The sequence below is a fragment of the Peromyscus leucopus genome, chromosome 10 (assembly GCF_004664715.2).
Source record: "Peromyscus leucopus breed LL Stock chromosome 10, UCI_PerLeu_2.1, whole genome shotgun sequence".
NCBI classification, from domain to species: domain Eukaryota; kingdom Metazoa; phylum Chordata; class Mammalia; order Rodentia; family Cricetidae; genus Peromyscus; species Peromyscus leucopus.
This window is the reverse complement of record NC_051071.1, coordinates 80,368,519-80,384,466: the sequence shown is the minus strand read 5'-3', so window position 1 is coordinate 80,384,466 and position 15,948 is coordinate 80,368,519. Positions and strand designations below refer to the sequence as shown.

The 15,948-nt window shown below is 36.4% G+C and overlaps 1 protein-coding gene across 5 annotated transcripts in view; it reads left to right on the top strand.

The window, feature by feature from the left end:
- Cnot6l (CCR4-NOT transcription complex subunit 6 like) overlaps positions 1-15,948 on the top strand; it is an 89,013-nt gene that overhangs the window by 63,617 nt on the left and 9,448 nt on the right. For all 5 annotated transcript variants that reach the window (XM_028873137.2, XM_028873140.2, XM_028873135.2 and 2 more), the window contains exons 8-11: positions 379-533; positions 8,752-8,903; positions 11,999-12,226; positions 15,392-15,594. In XM_028873137.2, the coding sequence (XP_028728970.1) occupies positions 379-533; positions 8,752-8,903; positions 11,999-12,226; positions 15,392-15,594 (738 nt within the window). The remainder of the gene's footprint in view (positions 1-378; positions 534-8,751; positions 8,904-11,998; positions 12,227-15,391; positions 15,595-15,948) is intronic.

The following is a 15,948-nucleotide window of genomic DNA, read 5'->3' as shown; positions in this document are numbered from 1 at the left end:
TAATCTTTTTTTCTGTTTACACGAAAGATTTAGTGTTTCCTACCATATAACCTATCATATATGCTTTGTTTAATTGCTAGTCTTGAGGAAGTGAAATGTATTGGAGTGAAATCTAATTTGGGAATCAGGGGAGCTGAAATATAATCCTACTCCTGTTTATTAACCAGTACTGTGAACAAGAGAAAATCATGCCATCTTTATTGTACCTTATGTTTAAAATGCTGCACATGTCAAAGGCAACCGCTACTGATAAGAGAGCAGGATGGCATGTTACTTGAAGTGCTTTATCTTAGTCACCCCTTACTCATGCATAATATTTTTATGTCTTAATCATGCTTTCACTCTGTCATGTATATAATAATTTTTCTTTCATCATAGGAAGTGGAAACAGAGCAATACTTTACTCTCTTTCTGCCAGCATTGAAGGATCGTGGATATGATGGATTTTTTTCTCCAAAGTCACGTGCCAAAATCATGTCTGAGCAGGAAAGAAAGCATGTGGATGGTTGTGCAATATTCTTCAAAACAGAAAAGTAAGTCAGTAAAACAGCACAGAGACATGCACTTAATGACTTTAATTTTTTCTTTAATGTGACTCTCAAAAGGTGAAGCTAGAGATTGCAAGTGTTGGAGAGGTTCAAACTTTTTCTTAGGAAGTGTACTGAAAATGAAGCTATTTATTGTATTATTCTTTATATTTTTATTGTCAGCTTACTCTAAAACTTTGAGATAGATTTGAAGATTCAGTTTTTAAAATATTTTCATGAAGTAAAATATTAGTTATATGTAAAGTGGAATTAATACCGTATGAAAACAATAACTGAAGTGGATTACTTTCTGAGATTTCATTTATAGGATGAACCTTTTCATCATTTTCAATTAACATTTCATATATCTATTTAATAATTTATTTACTAAATGCTTACTGAACTTTTTTTGTGACAAGTCTGTGCTAAGGGTGAATAATTCCTAATCTCACTAGGACTTCAAATATAGCAGGAAAAAATATATATGCATATATGCTTATATGTATATGAAAGTTGTAGTTACATAGATAAGGAGAGGATAGAAGGAAACCATAGGACTTTGTAAGTGGGAAGTTAAAAAATTAACACTAGTTAAAAGAAAATGTGTGGAAGTGTAAGAGGTTGAATTCCATAGTTAATACTTTAGACTTGATACATTGACAATTATTTACATGCAAGATAGCTGGGTATATGTTTATGCCTGTTTATTAGTATTTCCCTGTTTAATCCCCTTTATAACAAAGTCAGGCATTTTTTTTTTCTGAAGCACATCTTTCCATCATATATACTATTTTTATGTGAACAAAATCAGTGAACTTGAAATCTTTTTGGCCCACTTCTCATTTTTAATTACCCGGTTTGTTATCTTTTTCGTGAATTTTTAATAAACATGATCTCATTTTAAGTACGAGTATAGAACTCTATAGTATTTAATGCCAGAATATATATAGTTCCTTAGTATTTTTGCAAGTTTTATTTTACTAGATAAAAAGTCCGTTCTAATTATTTATATGGATTGTCTTGTTTAAATAGATAATGACACAGGCAGACAGGTTCTATGAACAGTGCTTCATGAGGTCTTTCCCTTCATAGTTGACAGAAACAATTTCTATAACAATACAATATTTAGGCTTTTTGTTTCTGCTCTGGCATTACTTTTACTTCTTACAAAGTTACCTCATTTGGAAAAAATGCTCACATTTGACATTTATTACCAATAATGTTCATAGAAAAATTCCTTTGAAGCACTGTAAGCTTAAAACACTATGTGGTAACAGTAAAATGTTTAATAACATCAAGGTATTTTCCCATTGCCTGCCTTCCTCCATCCTTGTCCCCTTTTTCTACCTGGTGCTCTTCCTCTCCTCATCTGTGTCTTCCTAAGACAGGGTCTTTATGTAGCTTTGAGCTCACTGTTAACGTGCTGGGACTACAGGTGTGTGCCACTGCATCTGGTCTATTTCCTCCTCCTACTTTCCAGATAATGTAGAAGAATTTTTTTATTTATTTATTTTTTATTTTTAAATCATATCCTTAAGCCAGGCGGTGGTGGTGCCCACCTTTAATTCCAGCACTTGGGAGGCAGAGGCAGGCGGATCTCTGTGAGTTTGAGGCCAGCCTGGGCTACCAAGTGAGTTCCAGAAAAGGCTTCAAAGCTACGCAGAGAGACCTTGTCTCCAAAACAAAACAAAGAAAAAACAAACAACAACAAAATTATACCCTGTACAATTTGAAAGGAGGAATTTTAATTCCTTGATAAGTTGCTAGGGTTGGTTCATGTTTTGAAATAATAGTTATAACTGCAGTATAGGAAACTTTAACCATTGATTGGATAGTTTCAGATTCATTCTTAGATTTTTTTTTTTTTTTTTTTTTTTTTTGGTTTTTCGAGACAGGGTTTCTCTGTGCAGCTTTGCGCCTTTCCTGGAGCTCACTTGGTAGCCCAGGCTGGCCTCGAACTCACAGAGATCCGCCTGGCTCTGCCTCCCGAGTGCTGGGATTAAAGGCGTGCGCCACCAACGCCCGGCCCATTCTTAGATTATTAAAGACTGAACTGTTTTTAAAGATGAGTACATAGAAAATATTTTGTTGAATTCTTTTTCTTAACTTCCTTAGCTATCTCCTTCCTAAATAGTATAGCATCATGGAGTCCATAACAGTGGAGACTTAGAACGTGATACATTGTTTAATTAAACCTTTTGCTAATAACTTTCCAAGGACCCCACTTGCTGTGTGCCCCAATATTTCTATTATTAAAATGTATATCATTTCGTCCTATGTCTTCCCACTTCCTTACTCCTCTCAAACTTCTAGCCTCCTTTTCTTTCATTTTACTCTTACATATGTGTGTGTACACATAGGCACATCATATTTAAATACAACCTCCTGAGTCTGTGCAGTGTTGCTCGTATGTATGTACATAATTCAGGACTGACCCCTCGGTGTAGGATGACCAGCTAGGGACTCCTCCTTGGGGAAGACTGTTTCTTCTGTTCTTAGTATTGCATAGTTCTTTGTCTCAGGGGAAGCTGCAGGGACTCCACTTCTATTTTCTTCTTCCTTCCTGGAAGAGGTGGTAATAGTGCAAAGACTAGGACATCACACCTTTGCTATTCAATTGGCTGTGTAATCCTGAGTAAGTTGTTTACCCTTTCAGATCTATTTCTTCACTTGTTTATTTTACCTTGGAAGAGACAACATTTTTATGTTTACAAAATGAACAAAGTCAAAGTAATAGCTGTAGAAGACTATTTTGACTCCGTATGCATTTTCAAAGTCTCTTAAATTAGTGCAGACAGTAATTTTTATCAAAATACCTACCCATATGGTGAAAGAATGGAGTAATTTTGGTAAAAGTTAGGTCACAGATTATATTTTATGTTCTAGCTTTTATCGTAGCCTAAAAACGTTACAAAGCTATGCAGACACAGAATGGTATTTGCCTATTTTTCTTTCATATTTATTTCTAGTCTGTAAGTTTGCATTTACTAAGTTAGTTTTCTTACATTCTAATGATTGATGAGACTCAAGGTCATTTTTATATATTTCATATTTCTATATTTCTATGGACACGTAGAGAATTAGAATATACTGAAATATTCTAGTGATTTCTTTTTAAGATGGGAAGTGGTTGCTGACTATTGAGCCACACTCTAATCCCACCTAGTTTTACTTTGGCAAGGCTCATCAGGACCTTGAAATTTGGCAGCACCTTTTAGGTGCCATCATAAATATCATTTATTTTTAATAGTTGAAGATACCACAGAAATCAATTTTGATTGATCAAATGCCAGAAATGAGTTTTGCTTTGTCTTTTATGTCAAATATGACCTATAGTAGGCAAACATGTTATAAAACACATACATGCATTTTATATGTGGGGTGTGTGTGTGTAGAGAACTGCATTTAAGATTGATTTTTATCTGGACAGCGTAGGAGAGGAAAAGCGTAGTGGGGGAAGGAGAGGACGGAAGTATAGGTGGGGAAGCCAGTGTGGTGCTCTTGAACATTTTCCTGTTATTACATAGTTTTAAACAACAGTACTTCAAGGACATTTCCTATGAACACTGGTAATAAATGTCCAATTCAATTCAAAGGCAATTTCCCCAAATGAGGTAACTTGTAGATGTTATCTAGGAAAGGCCAGGTACTTGCTTCTTTCTTCTTCTTTTTGTATTATTAAATACAGTTTTGTTCTTGGAAGAAGGGCATTCAGCAGTTATAGTGCCACTCCAAACTGCTACACTTTTTATAAGTGTTCTCATTGGCCTCTGGGTTATTGATTACTTTGGTTGCATTTACTAATCTGTGATTTTAAGTTTTTAAAATGAGATCTTGAATTCTGGCTTCTAATACTAATTTTCCATCAATTAAATGTGGGGCTGGAACAATGGCTCATGTTAAGAGTACCTCTGCTGTTGCAGAGGACCTGGGATTGTTTCCCAGCTCCCATGTTAGGCAGATCACAACCACCAGTTCCAGAGGATGATGCCCTCTGGTCTCTACAGACACTCTGCACATGTGGCACACATAAACTCACGTAGACACACACATAGACATAAATAAAAATAACAAATCTTTAAAATAGTGTAAAGTTGAGATGTAAAATGGCTTTATGCCACAGTTCTTCTTTTCAAATGTGAGTTAATAAAAACTATTAATCTATTGTCATTATGGGGCTTAAATTGATAAAAGGGTTAGAAGTACCTTCAAGAGTTCTCAGCACTCAGGAGGCAGAGGCTGGTAAATCTCTGTTAGTTGGAGAACAACCTGGTCTACATAGTAAGTTCCAGGAACGGCAAGGCCACAAAGAGAGACCCTGTCTCACAAACCCAAATGAACAAAAATGTTAAAGGCTGTGCAGACACAGAGTGGTATTTGCCTATTTTTCTTTCATATTTATTTCTAGTCTATAGGTTTGCATTTACTAAGTTAGGTTTTTTTTTTTTTTTGGTTTGGTTTGGTTTGGTTTTTTTTTTTTTTGAGACAGGGTTTCTCTGTGTAGTTTTGGTGCCTGTCCTGGATCTCGCTCTGTAGACCAGGCTGGTCTCGAACTCACAGAGATCCTCCTGGCACTGCCTCCCCAGTGCTGGGATTAAAGGTGTGTGTCACTGCCAGCGGTGCTAAGTTAGTTTTCTTACATGCTAATGATTGATGAGACTCAAGGTCATCCTTTATATATTTCATGCTAAATATACCTTAAGAAATTTACAGAGAAGTGATACAGAAAGGAAGATACTGGTTAACTTTTGGTACCATACTTTCCTCCTCCCTTTTCTCCTGCTCATCCTCCTCTTCCTCTTTTCACATTTCTTTTTTTGTATGCATGCAGGGTGGTTGATGTCAGCACATGCACCAGTGACCTGTGTGTAAAAGTTAGAGGCAATGTGAAGGACGAGTCCATCCTCTCCTTCCTCCCTGGTGTAGATTATCGGGCTTTGGAGCGCAAGGGCCTTTACCACACAGAGCTATCTCCCTGGTTCATACTATCTTCTCAATGGTGTTCTTTGTTCTTTTCACTTAGAAGTAAATTTGGGGAAAATACTATTAAGTCCTATTGTTTTAGTCGCTCACAGTTGGTGTTCAGTGTTGTATTTCTAGTTTTAGTATAGCACATTACTTTTAGACTGCACACTGTTAAGAAATTGTTGCTTATTTGAAGGCTTGTTTTGAACATGTTCTCCTGCACATGAGTCATAATCTTTCTCAAATATATAAGGCTTTTTTAATGCTGTTTTATTATAGTTTTGGTTTTTTAGTCATATCATTCTTGACTATATAATTTTTTTTTATGTTCATTTGAACTTTTGCTAAAATTTTTCAACAAGGGGAACATAGAAAAAAACAATCTTATATGATAAAATAGTGTCAGGGATGATGCTTATAAAGCAGAGTACACCAACCAGAATATAAATACCAAGTGAATTTTAAATACTGAAAAAAAAATGGCAGACTTAAGATTTTATATATTACCAAAGACTGTTATCGTAAAGCAATAACTAGAAAGTAACTGTAAGCTAATGCACGGTAATCAAAAGAAAAATTTCAGTAGAATAGAGGAAGAATGCTACATTTCCTTCCTTCCTTCCTTCCTTCCTTCCTTCCTTCCTTCCTTCCTTCCTTCCTTCCTTCCTTCCTTCCTTCCTTCCTTCCTTCCTCCCTTCCTCCCTTCCTCCCTTCCTCCCTTCCTCCCTTCCTCCCTTCCTCCCTTCCTCCCTTCCTCCCTCCCTCCCTCCCTCCCTCCCTCCCTCCCTTCCTTCCTTCCTTCCTTCCTTCCTGTTTTTTTTGAGACAGGGTTTCTTTGTGTAGTTTTGGTGCCTGTCCTGGATCTTGCTCTGTAGACCCAAGCTTGCCTTGCATTCACAGGGATCAATGTAACTGGCTCTGCCTCCCAAGTGCTGGGATTAAAGGCGTGCGCCCAGTGATGAGAATGCTATATTTCAAAATGTTTTCTGCATTGCATTCTGTACACCAGAAAGTAAAAGTCACAGGGAACATACTTGGTATATGGTGGTTGGGGAAGAATGTAAATGGTTGTGTTAAGTTAGTGTTACAAAATATAAAAAGATGTTATTACATATTCATTTAGAGACTCAGTTTCGCTACATAGCATTGGCTGGCCTGGAACTAGCTATGTAGACCAGACTAGGTTTAAACTTAGAGATATCCACCTGTCTCTGCCTCTTAAGAGCTGGGATTAAAGACATGTGGTACTATACTTGCCTCTTATTTTTATTTATGTGTATGTGTGTATATTTTGTATGTTGGATGCCTATAGAAGCCAGAAGAGGCTGTCAGGTTTCCCTGGAACTAGAGTTACAGTTAGTTGTGTTGTGTCTAGTGTGCATGCTGGGAATCAAACTCAGTTCATGTAGAAGAGCAGCAAGTGCTCTTTACCTATAATCTACTTAGCTGCCCCTGTTTATTTCGTGTCCAATACCATTTCATACTCTGACATTCTTTTTCTTATGTTTTGTGTTCTTCTAATTTTTGTTTTGTTTTATTTTTTAACAAAGCCATTTGCTGTCTCGGGATCTTTACCTTCTTTTACCTGAATGCTCTTAACTTCATTCTTTACATTGGTAGCCTTTTCAGCTTAAGGACTACCTTTTTACTGTACAAGGTGGAAACTGCTTTCTTTAAGGACTTTTGAGTTTGAAATAGGCCATATGACCAGACCCTTTACACATAACTTATTCTAAGCACATCTGAGACATTCAAAATTGGAGCAAGAAGTTGATGGAAAGAGTATTGTTTCATCTAGCATCATATCCTGTGGTATTTATTATAGGCCTTTTAGTCAATATTTCAAAAATATTTGTGTGGGATATTTGTGGCTCAATTTTCAAAGCTAGAAAGAATGTAAAGTGATAAGATTGTTAAGAAATCAAAAATGTATTTTAACTTCTAGTGAAAAGGAGTATGATAAACTGTGTGTGGTGCTACATGCTCTAATCTCATTACTAAGGGTCAAAGGCAGGAAGAGAGAATTACCTGCAATTTCAAAGCCAGTCAGGGGCTTACCCCGCAGTACTGTTTTGGTTCTCTGTAAATATTTCAAAAACTAATAAAACTGGGTAAATGATGTTAAATAGTATCTTAATTTGGTTTCTAATGCTCTGATAAAGATCATGACTAAAAGCAACTTGGAGCAAAGGTTTATTTCATCTTAACCTTATAAGTGATCATCACTAGATGAAGTCAGGTCAGGAAACTGGAGGCAGGAACTGAAGCAAAAGCCATAAATGCCATGAAAGAACACTGCTTATGGCTTTATCTCAATGGTTTATTCAGTCTGTTTTCTTACACCACCCCAGTACCACCTGCCAAGGGTGGCATGCTCCCAGTGAGCTGGGCCCTCACACATCAACTTGCCAACAGGCAGTCTTTTTTTTTTTTTTTCTTCAATTGAGACTCCTCTTTCCAGAGAAGTCTAGCTTGTATCCAACTGATAAAACAAGTAGTACAGAGGGCTTGACCAAGCTCATAGTTCTTAAACATCAGCATTAGATTTTTATTATAGCCTACAATTCTATTATACTTAAAATTTGTCACTAAGGAAAGAAAATACTGTAGTATAGAAGCCATTGTCATAGAGAGTCATTTCTTCTTTTGACACAATCCTTTTCTGAACATTTACACATAATTACAGTCTTTGAGTAATAAAAAAAACTAATCAAAAGTGTGATAATTTTTAGCTGGGAAAAGGGTTGTATTCCTACATTTTCTTGACAATTATCTTGATATGGTACAAAAAAAAATCTGCAAATGGGGCAGATAGACTCTATTCATTCTCTTTAAATTGGTGACTCAGTTAAGATTGTGTGTACCTTTAAATGTCAGACAGTCTGAACAGTAGCTCAAGGAAATGAATTCTCACATATATCAAATAGTCTAGAAATAGAATTGATCCAGCTATTTCCCCATCCTTACAAGATTGGCTTTTCCACATCTGGTTGGTTCACACTTACTTATTAGTCCTTTAGGTACTTGCTAGAAGGGGGAAAGACATGAAAGGATGATGAGGATATATATTTCATCTTTGCTAGATAGGGACTCCATAAAGTTTATAAAAACCATATTTCTTATTTCCAGAATTATATCACATGACCATTTGTAGCTAGAAAATGACAGATTATCAAGTGTCTGTATTGTGTCCACTCCACTCTTCATGTCTTAGCATGACAGTAACTACCTAAGTCATCTAAATATGTGTGCCTTTTAGATTTACACTGGTGCAGAAGCATACAGTGGAATTCAACCAGGTAGCAATGGCGAATTCAGATGGATCCGAAGCAATGCTGAACAGAGTGATGACGAAAGATAACATTGGTGTTGCCGTGGTTTTAGAGGTCCACAAGGAACTCTTTGGAACAGGTGAGTGCCATCTTTGTAATAGTATTAAAAATACTATTTAATACAATAGTATTAAAAAGAGACACCATTCCGATTTCCTTATCTCAGAACAGGGGAAGAGAATCTTTGAATCATTTATTACAAAATTGTTTTCTTTTGAGAACTGTAATGGAGATGAATGAGAAAATAATACTAATTATAGAAGTTATCATGTATTTCTTATGATTTCCTGACATAGTCTATAGTTTCTATCATTTTTACTTACAAGGTAATACCTACTTGCCTTTTTAACATACCATTAATTGAAAAAGTTCTTTGAAATAGGGATGTTTTAGTTAGGCTGACTTAGAAATGCAGTCACTTAGTCCTCTCTTGTAGCTTTAGCTTCATGAGTGTGAACCCTTTGTTTTTAAGGTTAAATAGTTGGCTTGTTTTCTTTAATTTCTTTGTTAAATCTGAAGTCTTTGTCAGGGTGAGAATGACATCTTTTATCTGTGTGATCCTTCAGGGTTTTTAGATTATTTATAGCTTCCCTGAGAATCAGAAATTCATTGTGTATTTAGCATTGTCAAGATCTTTTGTTAGACTCTCTCCTGCCTGCCTCGGAGCACTTCATTACTTAGTAATGTTTCAGACAGGAACAAGGTGATGAGACCATTGCCAGTGCACTTCTCTTTCTGTGCTGCCTGGGAAAGAAAAGACGGTCTTGAGTCCTAGTTTGAATTATTTAGACTATAACTCTGTCAGATTTCTCTTTTATACAGTTCTTCAGTTTATCATTAAACAAAATCAGCCTTTAATGTGAGATTTCATGTTTACTTCTTTTTTTAACTTTTTCAAAAAAATTTTTTTATGTCTTTTTTCTCACTTTCTTCTTCTGGTGTGTTTTGTGCTGCTTTATAGAAATGTCCTTTTTAATTTGCAGAGGAGTAATTCTAAATTACATAGTACATACTTCTACTTCCTAAAATATGTCCCTTATCCTTCTAGAAGAGGAATTTGGTGGGTAGTAGCAAATGGCTTTTTGGGGACTCGTTTTAAAATTTAACACAGTGAACATTCACTTATTGCCATAAGTGACATGAAAACTTCTAGGAAAAGCAGACAGCTTACAAAAAAATTCAAATTATTCCTTCAGTTTCATATAGCAGATTACTTTGGTAATTTATTTTCTTAATGTTGAAGAAAATTAAATATGATAAGATTTAGAAAGAAGCATACTTTTACCAAAATACCAGACTTAGAAGTTGGGCCTTATTCTTTAGAGTTTGTATTTCAGTAGAAAATTCTGAGATATTCTTAAGAAAATTTCAGTAGAAAACTTAGGTTTGCATCTTCTGTGATACTTCAACAGTTCCAAAGTATATAAATTTAAAAAGTGAGACGCTCCTGTCTTAATCACAATCTAGAAATAGCTCCTACTCGTTTCTTTTTATGAATCCAAGTATAAATATATAAGTATTTGTGTGTTTGTATATATGAATATTTGTATATATTTGTATACATATATAGGATATGTAGGTTTATGTAAGTGGTGTTATAGCATTAATATTGACTTTTATGCCTTGCCTATTTTAGGGTCATCTTTCTAATTGCTTTGTGTGAACTCAGGCTAGTCAGCCACGTAATGCTTTAAATACTCGGGTAATTGGAAGATGATATTCAGCTATATATATTCTTCTTTCCCTAAAATTATGTTAAAAATTAACATCAACACAATATTTTTCAAAAGGTGGACATGGTAATTAATAAAATAAAATTGTGCAAAGTAAACTTTAATAGATGCTGACAGAACAATAAAAGTATTCAAACTTTTAAGAACACACAGTTCTCTGATTTTTGTTTTGAAATGAATGTTTGCGTATGTGTATGTGCACAGTGTGCATGCCTGGTACACACGGAGGCCAGAATAGTTGTTGGATCCACTGGAAGTGGAGTTGCAGGCAGTTGTGAGCACTCTGATGTGAGTGCTAGAAACTGAATTCTCAGACTCTTCAAGAGCAACAAGTGCTATTAACCACTGAGCCGTCTATCCAGTCCTACAGTTTCCATTTTAAAATTAACTTTATTTGGGGCCAGTGGTGATGCACGCCTTTAATCCCACACTCGGGAGGCAGAGGCAGGTGGATTTCTGTGAGTTTGAGGCTAGCCTGGTCTATAGAATGAGTTCCAGGATATCCAGGGCCACACAGAGAAACCCTGACTTGAAAAAATAAAAAGAAATAATAACTAGAATTTATTTGGGGCTTCATATGGGTAGCAAATATGCTTTCTTATTTCATTTTCTTTAGGTTCATATAATGTTGCTGATTTTTCCTACTGAGTTTTCACTATTCAGCTTGTGAAATGAAAGACAGATAATGTATTGTACAGTGTCAAGAAATTCAGTATTGGTTAATCAACTGGAAACATCTCTCACTAGATTATTATGCTAATTAAATAAGAGGCACTTAAAAGTGCTTGCTTGGTGCTTAAAAGAAGGCTTAGCAGTTAAGAGCATGTATTGTTTGTCCAGAGGATAGGTTCCTAGCATCTATATTTAACCAGCTCCAAGAGATCAGTGCCCTTGTCCTGGTCTCTAGGAGCACTGTATTCATGTACCGACTCCATACTCTGGTACACATACATACACTATTTAAAATTAAAATAAATGACTTGCTTGCTTAAAATAAGAACTCAGCAGATGAAAAGTACTATAATCCAAATACTGATTGTATTATGAAATAATTTCTAGCATCAGCATGTACAGCAGGAGTCAGCAAAGCTGTTCTGTCATGATCGAGATACTAAATATTTTAGGTTCCATGAGCCACAGAGAGTCTCTTTGAAAAATGTAAAACTACCTTTAGCTCACAGAGGCTATAATAGAAATATGTAGTAGACCAGGTTTATTCCATAGGCTACCATTTGTTAACATGATTGTGATGAATAACTAACATATCATGATTTCCAGAATTACCCTTTAGCTTCTCAGATAAGTTTGAGATAAAAATCAATATAAGTTTATAGAAAAGAATAAAGAAGTAGCTATGGATCTTTTTCAGGAAACTTTTAAGGTACTACTATTTAAGAAACATAACTTTCTACATTTTCTTTTTTATGATGTTTAAACTTAGGTATGAAGCCTATTCATGCTGCAGACAAACAGCTGCTTATAGTGGCAAATGCCCACATGCATTGGGACCCAGAGTATTCTGATGTGAAACTTATTCAGACCATGATGTTTGTCTCAGAGGTTAAAAACATTCTGGAGAAAGCCTCAAGTAGGCCTGGCAGCCCAACCGCAGATCCTAATTCCATCCCGCTGGTGCTATGTGCAGATCTTAACTCATTGCCAGATTCAGGTATTTACAACGTCATTTTTTCCTCGCTTACAGTTTCGCTTTTAGTCTTGGTTGAAAAGCCACCTATCTCCTAACAGGGCTTTCTCTTCTAAATTAAGGAACATACCAGTTGGAATTTGGGGCGGGGGGAGTTGAAATGATATAATCGGTGCCTGCCAGATTATAATAAGAAGGGAGCCGTGGGAAGATAAACCCCTCTCACACTCTGCTCTTATCTGCCAGGGCTGCCCATTAACCAAGTCCAGCTAGGAGCTAAAGGGATAGGAAGGGTTTATAGCCATGCAAGATCAACAACCTTCTGAGGCACAGAGTTGATTAGAGAGGGGCACTCTTTAGAGAACATTCATTATAGATAACTATCTCACGTAATAATCTTGGCAAGTTTTCATTGATCTTTCTGTACTTAATACTAGTATAAAGAGCCAAAAATTCTAGTAAGATTGTGTATCACACCACTGGACTACTTTATGTCTGAATTTCATCTTTGTAAGACTTGAGTTCTCTATTTTAGATCCTGGATTTCTTTCCTTTTTAAAAAAATTTTATTTGTTTATTATGTATCCCTGCATGCCAGAAGAGTGCACCAGATCTCACTATAGATTGTTGTGAGCCACCATGTGGTTGCTGGGAATTGAACTCAGGACCTCTGGAAGAGAGTAGCCAGTGTTCTTAACCTCTGAGCCATCTCTCCAGCCCCAAGAGCATGGATTTCAACTGCAAAACAAAAAAGTATAAGTCCTGTACTATTAGTAAAACATATTCTAAATATTATATATTACTATTAAGCTGTTTAATCCATACCCCCAGTAGGGATCAAACCCAAGATTATTGCATGTTAGGCAAGCATTCCACCACTGAATTATGTCCCCAGCTGTCATTTGGCTAGTCAAAATAGTCACTCAATAGCAAATATAAAATAACTGAAATACCTATACCTGGAATTTGTAAATAGTCACCAACCTTAGTAAATATCTTGTTCATAGTAAGTAAATGCTGAAATCTTTGCAAATACTTGGTTTGACCCCTAGGCCAACTGGCACCTTCTTTCCTTCCTCTGCCTCTCCCATCCTCCCACGTGTATATGCATGTATACACGGTGGTATGTGTGTGCATGTGTGCTCACACACTCACCAGAAGTCAACCTTGGGTGCCATCCACCTTGTTTGTCACACTATGTCCCTACCTGCCTAGGGATCACCAAGTAGGGTATGCTGACTGACCAGTGAGCCCCAGGGATCTGTCTGCCTGTATATCCCCAGCACTGGTCTTCCAAGAATTCTCCACCACACTCAGGTTTCCAGTGGTTCCGAAGCTTGGACTTGAACTCTAATGCCTGCATGGTAGTCACTTTACTGAGCTGTCTCCTCAGCCCACATCCTTCTTCCTTAGTCTTTTACAAAAATAATTAGTTAAATTCTCTAAAAGTGTGTATTTTTCTTGTATTATTTCATGTGATTTCTTGAAACCATTTATAATAGCTACTAGTATCATTGTTCCCATTGATACCACTAGTATCATTGTTACCAAAGCACAGTTCACTGGCTCAAACCAGACTGTCAGGTTTGGATCTTGATTTTGTTGTTTAGGTGCTATACATGCTATTCAGTTTGGGGATAAGCATTTTATTGTCCTCATTAAATTGTTTGCCTAGCATATTATAAATGCTAGATAAGTTGCATTTCCTTTTGAATTATTCATAACACCGACACTCATTTTACTTCATTTTTTCTATCATTCTTAATCACTAATAGATGAATTTAATAGTATTGCTAACTAATAATAAAAAAAGTAAGAGACTTTTCATGTTTGCTAATCGGTAGCAACTTTTTGAAGCTGCTACTCTTTTTCAGCTTTTTAGACATGTTAGCATTTAGTCTCTGGCATATAATGTTATTTAGACATAAAATGTTCTTCATAGGTGTCAGACTGAAACTCAGTGCTACCTAAAAATGAATAATGGGGGAGGGGAGCTAGAGAGATGGTTCAGTTGTTAAGAGTACTGACTGTTCTCCCAGAGGGCTGCCTAGCCCCCACATGGTGACTTAAAACCATCAGGAATCTTAATTCCAGGAATCTTGACAGAATTTCTGGCCTGTGAGGCACCAGGCATGCATGTGGCACACAGGTACACAGACTTGCAAATAGAACACTCATACACAGAAAAATAATAATTAAAAAAATAAATAATGATACTTCCAAGTTAACCCTGAATATTGAATTGAGGATGAATAATCTAAACATTCTTTTTATATATCCCTAATGTTATTGATTGATTATTGTAACTACTGCTAAAGAGATAAATCTTGGCTAGGGTTTTTATTGCTGGGAAGAGATACATGACCATGGCAACTCTTACAAAGTAAAACATTTAATTGGGGCTGGCTTACAGTTTCAGAAGTTCAGTCCATTATCATCATGGTAGGGAGCATGTCGGCGTGTAGGCAGACATGGTGCTGTACATCATGATATGCAGTCCAGAGGAAGTCGACTGAGGCACTGCAGTACCCTGCACATAGAAAACCTCAAAGCCCACCCCCACAATGACTCTTCCTCCAACAAGGCCATACCCACTTCAGCAGAGCCACACCTCCTAATAGTGCCACTCCTTATGAGATTATGGGGGCCAGTTACTTTCAAACTACCAGAAGATAGTGATTTAGAATAATACTACAAAAATACAGTCAAGACTTTTCTGGTGAATGCTATTTAGGCTCTAGAAGTCCTCTGAACCCAAAGAACCATTAAGATTGACAATATTCCTGGATGGTCCTGATACATTGTTCTGAAATTAACAAATGCCTTTCAATGTGGTTGAGTTATATGAAATTGCTGGTGTTTAATTTTAAAAAAAAAAAACAGGAACGCTTTTGTTTGTTTTTTATTTTGTTTCTGTGTTTTTATTTTGTTTCTGGGATAGGATCTCATGCAGCCCTGGCTTGCCTGGAGCTTTCTATGTAGACCAAGCTGGCCTGGAACTTAGAGAAATCAGCCTGCCTTTCTGTTTCTTAGATACTAAGATTAAAGACATGTACCACCAAATCCTGCTAAGAGTTTCATAGGACTTAACCAAATTGCTCTAGACCTGGTGTGTCTGTAGAATAAGGTTTAGTAATATAGCTTTGTACTAAATATTAAAGGACAGTGTTCCTTTCTTTATTCTGCTAGGTGTTGTGGAATATTTAAGCAATGGAGGAGTAGCTGACAACCATAAAGACTTCAAGGAACTAAGGTACAATGAGTGTCTTATGAACTTCAGCTGTAGTGGAAAGAATGGAAGCTCAGAAGGGAGAATCACACATGGCTTCCAACTTAAGAGCGCCTATGAAAATAACTTGATGCCTTATACCAATTACACCTTTGATTTCAAAGTAAGTAGCAGTCTCTGGGCTGGCATATGAACTATTTCAAATAAAAGTATGTAAAAAAAGAAGAGTGTAAAACCCTATGATTAAGAGTTTGAAGAGCTAGAGAGATAGTACTTAGACCAACTGCTCTTTCAGAGGACCTGAGTTTGACTCCCAGTACTTACCTGGCAGCTTATAGGGGATCTGATGCCATCTTCTGACCTTTGTCAGCACCAGGCCCCCAGATGTTCCACAGACATACATGCAGAAAAAGTATCCATCTACATGAAATCAAAGAATGATCACTGATTCAACAGGCAATCTCCAAACAACAAACACACAAAAATCCAGTCTCAAATGTATGATTTGTATAGACAA